Source organism: Peromyscus californicus, unplaced genomic scaffold (genome assembly GCF_007827085.1).
Source record: "Peromyscus californicus insignis strain IS unplaced genomic scaffold, ASM782708v3 Scaffold_10__1_contigs__length_136768540, whole genome shotgun sequence".
Classification (NCBI taxonomy): Eukaryota; Metazoa; Chordata; class Mammalia; order Rodentia; family Cricetidae; genus Peromyscus; species Peromyscus californicus.
Window position 1 is genome coordinate 135873081 of NW_026294391.1, and position 12468 is coordinate 135885548.

Below are 12468 nucleotides of genomic sequence, written 5' to 3' on the forward strand. Positions count from 1 at the left end.
TAATTATAGCTATGAAACTGAACTCAGTATAAGAGAGACCAAGTTTCTAAATGAAGTAATTATAAACTTTAGTCTTCTCCCCCTCCTCTGAAACACATTCATTATTATTCGGAAATGGTATGTTCCTAGATTCTTTGTCTATCCTCCATAACATAACAGAATGAGTATGTATGACATAACAGAATGAAACAGAAGTAATTAGAAATGTAATACATCTTCCAATGGACTCTTTCTTGAGACCATATAAAATGTCTGGATCCCTTGTATTGCTTATGCTAAAGACATCATGTGGAGATTATCTCAGTTTAAGTATAGATGTAAGACATATGAAAGACATCTTTCAAGCATAGATGTAAAACATATGAAATACTTTTGAAGTGATCTCAGCTCTGACAACTTTTTTGACTAAAATTGACATATCCATACACAAGACAATTCCAAATTCCATGACACTAAAGAAAACTATCAGAAATAACATATTATTATTGCTCCACAAAATTATGGAGTTATTGAGCAATAGATAACTAGAACAAAGAAGTTCCGATGAAGCTGACTTTCCACACAAAATAATTAAAATCAAATTATAATGTTTACTTCTTTATAAGTGTATGCTATTAAATTATAAATTAAATAACAGATGAACAGGATTAAGATTATCTTTAGAATAACAAGTTATGAGCAAATGTATATTTTCTTATATTTGTGTATACCTTTGGTTTACAAAATAAGCACCTGAACCAATAAATATATCACTGATCTCACACACACACACACACACACAAATATGCTTGTCTCCATGAAACTTTTAAGAAAATTCCACGTTTTCAAAAAGCAAAAGAGAGAAAAAACACTGCTGAGATAGCACACAGATTTCAGGTGGAATATAGAAATTATTTGTAAACAGAGACCTAATTGCAGATCTTAGATGTTCTTAAGCTAGAGTTCACTGTATTACATAGAACAAATATTATTGCTTAAAAAAACTGGATTATTCTCATTTCTATGAATATAATTCCAGGGAAAAGAAGCCCTTTTCAGAGCAATGAATTCAAAAGCTCACAGTTACCAACAGATTCTGTTTTGTCCTTCTCTGTTTCATATCATTTCCATTCTTTCATATGGTTACCTTCTTTACATACTAGCAGAGCTCCAATGAGGCCTGAATTCAAATCTTTCACCAGATCCACATGAGAAAGATATGAATAGGTGAGACATGGAGGGTCAGAGGCCATTGGACCATTCTCTTTCAGGACCTGCCAAACATAGGTATGACTTTCACCAGGAAAAACTTTATCGTCTTCCTTCTCCCTTTGGCTTGTCTGATCTTCATATTCAGCTCCTAAAGGAAGAAGGTATAAAATTGTCTTTTTTGTGTCTACTGTGAACTCAGAAACATGTTAAGTTCCAATTTGTTATGGATTCTACACAATAAATAGACTTCCAAGATGTTGAAAGCTCTCACCATAAAGAAATGATAAAATGTTCAAGGAGATAGATATGTTCAAGTTGTTTTAAATATTGCACAATATGTGTCTATATTAAACATCATATATTATACCATTACTATGTACTATATGTATATGATAAAATAACAAGTTTTAAAGCACAGTGTACCAAAACATTACACTGTACCTCCAAGACATATGCAACTTGTTGTGGAATATTAGTTTAAGATGTGTTACATTCATTTATGCTGTGGAATATTTGTTTAATGATGCAAAGATGTGTTGCATTCTTTTATGTGGCATTTGTTTCACTCTGTGAAGCTATGTTACTTTGTCTGCCTAAAACACCTGATTGGTCTAATAAAGAGCTAAACGGCTAATAGCTAGGCAGGAAAGAGGGATAGGCGATGCTGCCAGGCAGAGAGAATAAATAGGAGAATGGGAAGAGTGAGGAGTAAAAAAAGTAGGAGAGGAGGACACCACGGTCCAGCTATATAGCCACACAGATAGCCATGAAGTAAAAAGGAAAGCAAGATATATAGAATGAAGAGAGATAAAAGCCCAGAGGCAAAATGTAGTTAAAGAAAATGGGATCATTTAAGTTAGAAAAGCTGGCTAGAAACAAGCCAAGCTAAGGCTGGGTATTCATAAGTAAGAATAAGTCTCTGTGTATTTATTTGGGAACTGGGTGGTGGGCTCCCAAAAAGTTAAAAAAACAAAACAAAACAGAACAAAAAACACCAACTGCAGCAACTATTATTTGTCAATAAAAATTCTCTTTATATTAAAAAAAAGTATTAGGATCTGACTTTGATGTCCCAAACTACTGTTTAAAAAAGGGTAGCTCAGCCAGGCAGTTGTAATACATGCCTTTAATAGCAGCACTCAGTAAGCAGAGGCAGGTGGATATCTGAGTTCAAGGCCAGTCTCGTCTACAGAGCAACTTCCAAGACAGCCAGGGCTCATAGAGAAATCCTTTCTCAAGAAACAAAACAAAAAGGGTAGGCTGTCACAACCCACAACCACTGTGAATTCATATGTGCAACAGCCTTCCTTGTTATCCACTGCCTCTGGCTCTTGCAAGCTTTTTGTTCTTTTTTTGGTCTGAAATGATCCCTGAGCATTGGGTAAAAGGGATGTTTATGGATGAGCAACCCATAGTCTCTCATCCTCTGCACCTTGAGCAGTATGGGCCTCTGTGTTAGTAGATATCTACTAAATGAAGAAGCTTCACGAAAGATGCACTAATCTATGGATATATTAGTAAGTCATTAGGAGTAGGTTTAATACTATGTTTATTTAGCAGAATAGTGGTGGATTCTCTCCTAAGGACGATGACCTCTTTAGCACACATATGTACCCACATGAACATACACGCACACACACACACACACACACACACACACACATACACACAAAACTTTTTATAACTTCATTTGAAATATTAAAAAGGAGCAGCTATAAATGGGGATAAACCTTGTATTTTACAGAGGTACTTGATCACCAATCCTAACATAAGTAATGAAAATTATGTTCTTGTTGAGACCTCTAGATTCTGTTAACCAGTAATATTGCCTCCATTCTTGCATCTTTAGCCTAATTCAACTCAGTTCAATAACAAATATGCCCTGGACACATATATTAAAAATATTTGTTTTACCTTATGCTGGAGAGGATGTGGAGCTAGGGGAACTCTCCTCCACTGCTGGTGGGAATGCAAGCTTGTACAACCACTTTGGAAATCAATATGGCGCTTTCTTAGAAAATTGGGAATCAATCTTCCCCAAGATCCAGCTATACCACTCTTGGGCATATACCCAAGAAATGCTCAACCACACCATAAGAGCACTTGTTCAGCTATGTTCATATCAGCATTGTTTGTAATAGCCAGAACATGGAAACAACCTAGATGACCTTCAACTGAAGAATGGATAAACAAAATGTGGTACATATACACAATGGAATACTACTCAGCAGAGAAAAACAATGGCATCATGAGGTTTGCAGACAAATGGATGGATCTAGAAAAAATCATCCTGAGTGAGGTAACCCAGACTCAGAAAGACAAACATGGTATGTACTCACTCATAGCAGGATACTAGACATGAAACAAGGATGACTTGTCTGCTACTCACATCACCAGGGAGGCTACCTGGAAAACAGGACCCCAAGAAAGACACAGGGATCGCCCAATGACAGAGAAATGGAATGAGATCTACATGAACAGCCTGGACATGAGTGGGGGTAATGAAAGGCGAGGGTTGAGGGAAAGAGAGCTTGGGGGAGCGGGAGATCCCAGCTGGATCAACAACAGAGAGGGAGAACAAGGAATAGGAGACCATGGTAAATGAAGACCACATGAGAATAGGAAGAAGCAAAGTGCTAGAGAGGCCCACAGAAATCCACAAAGATACCCACACAACAGACTGCTGGCAATGGTCGAGAGACAGCCCGAACTGACCTACTCTGGTGATGGGATGGCCAAACACCCTAATTGTTGTGCTAGAAACCTCATCCAACTACTGAGGGATCTGGATGCAGAGATCCATGACTAGGCCCCGGGTGGATCTCTGGGAGTCCAATTAGCGAGAATGAGGAGGGTTTATATGAGCAAGAATTGTTGAGACCAAGGTTGGATAAAGCACAGGGACAAATAGCCAAATGAATGGAAACACATGAACTATGAACCAATGGCTGAGGGGTCCCCACTGGATCAGGCCCTCTGAATGGGTGAGACAGTTGATTGGCTTGATCTGTTTGGGAGGCATCCAGGCAGTGGGACCAGATCTTGTGCTCATTGCATGAGTTGGCTGTTTGAAACCTGGGGCCTATGCAGGATTGTCTGGCTCGGCCTGGGAGGAGGGGACTAGACCTACCTGGACTGAGTCTACCAGGTTGACCTCAGTCTGTGGGGAAGGCTTTGCCCTGGGGGAGATGGGAATGGGGGGGGGGGTTGGGGGGAAGGTGAGGGGGACGGGAGGGGGGAGAACAAGGGAATCCGTGGCTGATATGTAGAACTGAATTGTATTGCAAAATAAATTAAAAAAAATATTTGTTTTAGTTTTTGAAATGATAATTATATCATTCCCCTCTTCCCTTTCCTTCCTCCAAATCCTCCTATATATCCTTCCTTGCTATTTTTCAAATTCATGGCCTCCTATTTCATGATTGTTATTACATACTAGGATGTGATAGAGAGGTTTTAAAAATCAGGTTTTTATTTAGAGGGACAACACTCTATTCGATGAATGACATAGAAATAATATACTGGCAAAAAATTAATTAATGGTTCTGGAGGAGGTTCATCAGAATAAGAGTGCTTACTGTTCTTGCAGAAGACCTGGGTTCAGTTTCCAACACCCACATAGTAGCTTACTACTACAGATAACTCCAGATCCAAAGGATCCAATACCCTCTTCTGACCTCTGTGGGTTCCCATGTGCACATGGTATACATGCATACACTCAGGCACACATGTATAAACCTAAAATAAATATTTTTAAATTTTCACTCATTTACTTAAATATTTGCTGAGTTTTTATTCTTTTTTAGGCTCATCTACAAGCTGAGAATATAAACAAGTTTATACTGTGGAGCACAGAGATTTTACATGTATATAGAAAAACTATTTCTTATTCTTGTTGGCAACTAGCAGGCTCCTTCCATGAGGTTTATGCACTTGGGAGTTTCTACACTAATATAGGGAAACATTCAGAAGCATACAAATATATGTTTTTAAAGAGTCTCTTCAAATTTCATCTCTTTCATTAGGCATTACCAAAGGGTAGGAAGTTTCTTGATTATTTGGCCATATTAGTCTGAAAACTCCCAAGTTAAGGCCTTTCCATTTCAAAATGATAACTTAAAGAGTATATAATATAGAACATATGCATCAATAATTTATTGATGATTTCCTTGATTTATAAATGCTATAGACTATCTTGATAATACTGGAGTCAACTGGCATCCCATTCACTCCTTCCCTACACTGTGAGGTTAAACAGAAGCTAGCTGGAGTGGGGGCCAGGGACCAATACATTATTTTAATGATCTCATCTTGATCTTCGGCTAAATGGCTCTTAGCAACATGAAAAGTTCTTTCCTTATAAAAGTCAGAGTCTAAAGAAAAAATGAGAATTCCATTTCATTTTCATACTATGAGATTTGATCTTCCTTTGAAAATTTTCTGGGCAGAGGAAGGCTGACACAATAGGATCTTTTGGACTCTCAGCCTGGCTCCACAAAGGAGAACATAGATGATTAGAATAAAAACAGCAACATGTTGTAGAATATCAGTTTAAGATGTGTTACATTCATTTATGCTGTGGAATATTTGTTAATGATGCAAAGATAAGTTGCATTCTTTTATGTGGCATTTGTTTAACTCTGTAAAGCTGTGTTACTTTGCCTGCCTAAAACACCTGATTGGTCTAATAAAGAGCTTAATGGCCAATAGCTAGGCAGGAGAGGGATAGGTGGGGCTGCCAGGTAGAGAGAATGAAGAGGAGGAGAAATCTAGGGGAAAAAAGAGTGAGGAGTGAGAAAAAGAAGAGAGGAGGACAACAGGGTCCAGCCGCCCAGCCACACAGCCAGCCACTGAGTAAGAAGGAAAGAAAGATATATAGAATAAAGAAAGCTAAAAAGTCCAGAGGCAAAACATAGTTAAAGAGAAATGAGATAATTTAAGTTAGAAAAGCTGGCTAGAAACAAGCCAAGCTAAGACCGGCATTCATAAGTAAGAACAAGTCTCTGTGTTTTTATTTGTGAGCTGGGTGGCAGGCTCTCAAAAAGTAAAAAAAAAAATCCAACTACAGAAACATTATAGTAGTACTGGATGTTTAGCTTACACTATCTGCCCTGGTTAGTTTTCATTATCAGTTTGACCCAGAGTCACCTTTTGTTGTGATAAAACAGCATGAACAAAGACAAGTTAAGTAAGAGTTTGTTTTGGCTTATGGTTCCAGTGGGCTAAATATCAATAATTGAAGAGAAGACATTGACACATATATCTGGAGAAGGTAGTTGAGAGATCACATCTCAGTTATTCAAAGGAAGTAGAAAGAGCTAACTAGAGGTAGTGGTGAGGGTATAAAGCCTCAAAGCCTATTCCCAGTGACATATTTCCTCCAGAAAGGCTCTATGTCCTAACAGTTCCATTACCTCCCCAATCATCACCAATTGGTGATCAAGTGTTCACATACATGAGACTATGGGGGACATTTCTCATTCAAACCATTATAATGTCCATTTGGGGGTCACAAAGAATCCATGAAGAAGTAAGAACTTCACTTTATCCTAAAAGTTACAGGGTTATCTTGTAATAATAGATCCTTTCTCAAAAACTTTTAAGTCCTAAAGGAAGGACTTTCTTTCTTTGCCCTAGCTTAGTTAGGTAAGATATTCATCTCTAGGCCAATTAACTGTGGCCAAGAAGATGGGATACATGGATCAACTTCTTATCTCTAGACCAATCACTGTGACCATGGAGATTTGGGCTTTAAAAAAGTGGCATATCCTCTTTGAAATATATTTAGAAGGGGCAGTTTTTTAAAATACAGGGTCTTACTTTATAGCTCAGGTTGGCCTATAATTTATAGTGATCTGGCTCAGCCTCAAGAGTGCTGAGATTAGAGGATTAGAGGTATGTACCATCAAGCTTTATTAGCAATACTTTGTCGCTTCTCTGCTCCCAATATTAAGAATACAACATGTGCTAGACAAGAGCTACACAGTATCAGTGATCTATATCCCTGCTCCCATAAGAAGTAATTCTAATGGGTGAGGAACATATATATTATTAGGAAGAAAAAGCAAATGGTGTTTTCTACACCTTTGTTCTTACACAGAGCAATGACTGTATGCTAGGTATTAAGTTATATGCTAGGGAAATAACAAATGCATACAATAAGCCTTGCTGTGGGATGTTCTGTTTGGCAAATGTGTTGCTGATTAGTCAATAAATAAAACACTGATTGGCCATTGGCTAGGCAGGAAGTGTAGGCGGGACAAGGAGGAGAATAAAGCTGGGAAGTGGAAGACTGAGGGAGAGAGACACTGCCAGCCGCCACGATGACAAACAGCAGGTGAAGATGCTGGTAAGCCACGAGCCATGTGGCAAGGTACAGACTTATAGAAATGGATTAATTTAAGCTGTAAGAACAGTTAGCAAGAAGCCTGCCATGGCCATACAGTTTGTAACCAATATAAGTCTCTGTGTTTACTTGATCGGGTTTGAGCGGCTTGGGACTGGCGGGTGAGAGAGATTTGTCCTGACTGTGGGCCAGGCAGGAAAACTCTAGCAACAAATGGCATCCAACGTGGTGGCAAGAGTTTCCACCTAAAACCTGAGAAAAGATTCTAAAACGGAGCTAAAAACAGTTCCTAATTGTCTCTCTCAAATGAGCGGCAGCTGCAGGTTTGAGCTACTGGTGGGTTCCTAGTGTGCGCGCTCGACCTGCGGTATGGCAGGAATGAGGCCTCTGCAAGTGGCACATTAAGCTGCATGGTGGATTTAGTCTTTGCTAGTACAAAACAAAAAAAGAGGTTTCTGGGCTACACGCTGCTTGGATAAAAGCATAGACCCACAATAGCTCCCAGAGCTGGTGGTAAAGTACCACGCCATGTTGGGAAGCTGAGGTGGGCGGAGCCAGCAGCCACAGCTGCTGCAGCTTAAAGCAATAGATTCACAATAAGACAGATTCAGATGTAATAGTTTACAATGTGTGTAAAATATACGTAGGCTTGAAAGACAAAAAAAGGTGATATATACAGTATAGAAACAAATACATGGTTTTAAAAAATAAAGTCTTTAAAGAGACAGTAAAATTAATATAAAAAATAAGCCACGTAGAGATGACTATTACACAGAGAGTCTGGATTGTGTTGTCTTTGGGATTCTTAACTACAGAGAGATATTTGATTGTAAAAGAAGCTGAGTTAAACCAGTATGTATATTTTAAAGATACTTTGACTTCAAAATTTGGATGTAAGGATATGTTGCTTTGGAAAAGAGTCTCTTTTGTTTCCACAGAAAGCAAGAGGCTATGGATTTGTTCCAGAGTAAGATACATCAGGTTTGACCAGCCAAGACCCCCTGAAAGGTCTCCGATGACACCATGGCCCAGATGACACCATGGCCCAGATGATCCAACATCCAGAATGATTTGAAGGCAACTGGCTCAGATGATACACCCTCATGGACTATTCTATAATTCTAAAATTTTCTTTGTATCCCCATAAGATACAGCGCCCCCCTCCAGCAGGAAGTAGTAAGAGAAGCTACGCCCAAATTCCCAAATTAAATGTAATTTTACTTTGTTAAGGTTAAAACCTTCCTTTTTGAAAAAAACAATGGGGGAAGTGCTGTGGGATGTTCTGTTTGGCAAATGTGTTGCTGATTGGTCAATAAATAAAACACTGATTGGCCATTGGCTAGGCAGGAAGTGTAGGCGGGACAAGGAGGAGAATAAAGCTGGGAAGTGGAAGACTGAGGGAGACACTGCCAGCCGCCACGATGACAAACAGCAGGTGAAGATGCCAGTAAGCCACGAGCCATGTGGCAAGGTACAGACTTAAAGAAATGGATTAATTTAAGCTGTAAGAACAGTTAGCAAGAAGCCTGCCACGGCCATACAGTTTGTAACCAATATAAGTCTCTGTGTTTACTTGATCGGGTTTGAGCGGCTTGGGACTGGCGGGTGAGAGAGATTTGTCCTGACTGTGGGCCAGGCAGGAAAACTCTAGCAACAAAGCCTATCTTGAAATATTTATATTCTAGTAACTTTGAGATACAAATGATAGAACTAACATCAGAGACTGTGAATGCTAGAGGCGGCAATTGAAGATCACTTTGTTTCTTTGTTTCTTGAGTCTTTGTTTTTCTTGGGAACTATTTATAGAAGTTTATATTAATGAAAGTCTCTTTCTTGTGTGACAAGACCTTTTCATAGGCAGATTAAATAAGGCTGATGTTCTCCCTCCCTTTATATCTCTTCCATATTGCTCAACATCAAGACATATAGGAAAAGATTTCATTATCATCATCTCCATCTGTAAAAATCAAAGTAAGTTTCCAGTGGCTATCTTTGTCATAATGTTAAAGAAGTTTGCCCAAGAATGAAACCAAAAAGAAGGAATACAGAGGAGAAATTGTGAGAAAAATGATGCTGATGGCATTAATGAATCCTTGGTCCCAATCATACCTAGTTCACTTCATGGAACTTTCCAGTTATACAAACAAAATTCAACATTATCTATACAAATCTTTGCACTGTAGAACAGTGGTTCATAGCACAAGTTTTAGGGTTGGATAGGCCTAGTTGTGGACCTCTTTCCACCACTGGCAAGCACATGGCCTTGAACCCAGTCCATATAAGTAATTACTGCTGCTATTGTTATTAAATTTCAATACATTTATATCCAAGAGAATTGATACAATTTCAAGTGTGATATTGTTATGGTTTAGACATGTCCCTCAAAGTTTCTTGTGCTGGATACTTGGTCCCAATGTAATAGTATTGAGGCATTTAAGAAGGAAAGATTAATTTTGGCTCACTGTTTCAGATGTTTACATCTATGTTCACTTCTTATACTATATGACATGGAGCTGTCACAATAGCTGATGCTCTTAGAACTCAGAACTATTAATTATATAATCCTCTTACCTTGTAAGTTATCAAGCTAAGTGTTTTATTTTATAGAAATCCAAAGTGGAGTAACATGCCCTTATTACTAAAAACATGCTTCTCATCTTTCTACAACTAGAATGACAGGACAATAGGAGAGAATTTGACTTACCCTCAGAAGCTTTCCAGTAGGAAACACCAACAGCATGAAGACTGACAGGATGAGAAGCCATGTTTTTAAGTGTAATGACCACAGTGTCATCAACCTCAGTCCAAATGGTAGGACCCAGCAGACCTGTTAAAATGAGATGTCCCTCAAAAGTTACTTGAAGGATAACATACCAGAAAGACTGTCATTATAAAAGTGAAGGTTAAAGTCACAGAGGAAAAGCATGTCACTTTAAAACTGATGAATAGCAGTTATGTTTTGCACTAACCCTAGTTCAGCTTCAGGGTTGTTCTGAGGAAATATTTCTGATAAGTCATTCAGTGTTTCATTAATTCAACTATCTAGGAGAACAACATTAAAAGCAAATAAAACAAATGCCAAAGTCTTGATGCAAAAATAAACTTGGCATAGTTGAATAATATGGCTGAAATAATGTGAATGGCCAGCAGAATAATAATAAATAAGATTATAGATATATACAGGGAACATAATATGTAGGACCTTATGGGAGGGAGGGAGAGAGGGAAGAAAGGAGAGAGGGAGGGAGGGAGGGAGGGAAGGAGGGAGGGAGGGAGGGAGGGAAGGAAGGAAGGAGAGAGGGAGGGAGGGAGGAAAAACAAAGAGAGATCATAGGTGATTCTTATGATTGAATTTAGATTATGACAAATGGATAGTTCATAACACAGAAATCAAGAGGAAATTAAGGGTTATAGTCTGTGGATATTTTTATAAGATACCTATAAATGGTTTATTGAATGAACTGGAGTCAGTGGCATGATAATATGAAATAGCTTTGTTTTTCCTAGATGACCACAGTTTTTTAAGCTGCATTCTGTGGAATTTTTTCTTTCTTGTACTTTGATCAAGCCTAAATCTTTCCTAGTCATCTTCAAATATTAACAGATGCTAATGTTTTAGAAGTTAAAAATTTCAGTCCCTTTTAATGACAAACTTTGATGTCCTCTGAATCTATTTTTTATTATCCATCTTATTTTATGTGTATGTGTGTTTTGCGTGCATGCCTATGTGCACCACATGTGTGCTTGGTGCCCAAGGAAGTCAGAAAAAGGTTTTGGATCTAGAAGTGTAGTTCCAGATGTTTATAAACCACCATGTAGGTACTGAGAATGGAACCCAGGCCCTCTGCAAGAGCAACAAGTGTTCTTAACTTCTGAGCAATCTTTCCTGACCTTCTGAGCCATCTCTCCAGCCCGAGGTCCTCTGAATCTTAAAGCTCCCTTTATCCTACTGCTAAGTTTTGAACAGCTCAAAAAAAACTTCAGCAAGTAAAAGTACTTTTGTTGTCAGCTTCACACATTTCCTGACTTCTTTTCTTAATCCTCCTCAAGTGGCCTCCCTCCCATCTTTGAGTAGAGAACATACCAAAAATGTTTTCCAAAGAAATCCTCAAAAGTAAATCTTATACGTTCCTAGCCTTCTTTCATATAGGCTGCAGAGGGGTCATGGGCCAGGGGTTGAAGAATCAGTTTATGGCTACTACATGGAAAAAAAAAACCCTAAATCAAGGCTCAGCACTCTCTTTAAATATGAGAGTATTTGTCTTCTACAATTCTCAGCAACAGTTCTAAGACAAGTAATGGTGGTTTTGCTCAGTAGGAGAGCAATTGCTTAACATGTACAAGGTCCTCAGTTGGATCCTTAGCATTGATAAAAACATTGTTAATGCAATAAATATCTTAAGATCTTGTTACATGCTTATTTGACATCATTACATGCTTATTTGACATCTAAGTGGAGATAAAGAGTTGATATTTAGAGAAGGGGTAAAAGTTAAATATAGAAGTGGAGTTATTAAAAAATAGATGAAAATTTAAAGCTTTAAAACTACAGAAAATAAAACTAGATTGAAGAGAGAAAGAAAAGGAAATAATCCAAGTCCAAGTTTGTAGAAGCCAAGCAGAGGAGACAGAAAGTCCAGCCAGTTTAAGGACACCTGATTAAAGAATATAACCTTTGGTAACCACCCTCTGTTAGGGATCTTTGCTAGGAAGTGAGGTACCTAGTATCATAATTAGCATTCAATATTGTTTTCATTACCCATCCAGGGTGGCCTGGGCTTGGCAATGTTGAAAAGGTGGTCCATGTACTCTACAAACACAGTCTTTTTGTACATGATGGAGGTGTTGAATGGAAAAGATGATGGCATTCTAGGAAGAAATCTGGATGAAGAAAAGAAAAGGTCATTCATTTTGAAGGACTTTATTTGATC

The 12468-nt window shown here is 38.3% G+C and overlaps 1 protein-coding gene across 3 annotated transcripts in view; it reads right to left on the reverse strand.

Annotated features, from left to right (window-relative positions):
- Positions 1 to 12468, reverse strand: part of F8 (coagulation factor VIII) — a 201637-nt gene that overhangs the window by 167140 nt on the left and 22029 nt on the right. For 2 of the 3 annotated variants that reach the window (XM_052742782.1, XM_052742780.1), the window contains exons 2-4: positions 12297 to 12418; positions 10242 to 10364; positions 1127 to 1339 (exon numbers count right to left, since the gene is read on the reverse strand). In XM_052742782.1, coding sequence (XP_052598742.1) covers positions 1127 to 1339; positions 10242 to 10364; positions 12297 to 12418 — 458 coding nt within the window. The remainder of the gene's footprint in view (positions 1 to 1126; positions 1340 to 10241; positions 10365 to 12296; positions 12419 to 12468) is intronic. The other variant, XM_052742786.1, reaches the window with a different exon arrangement.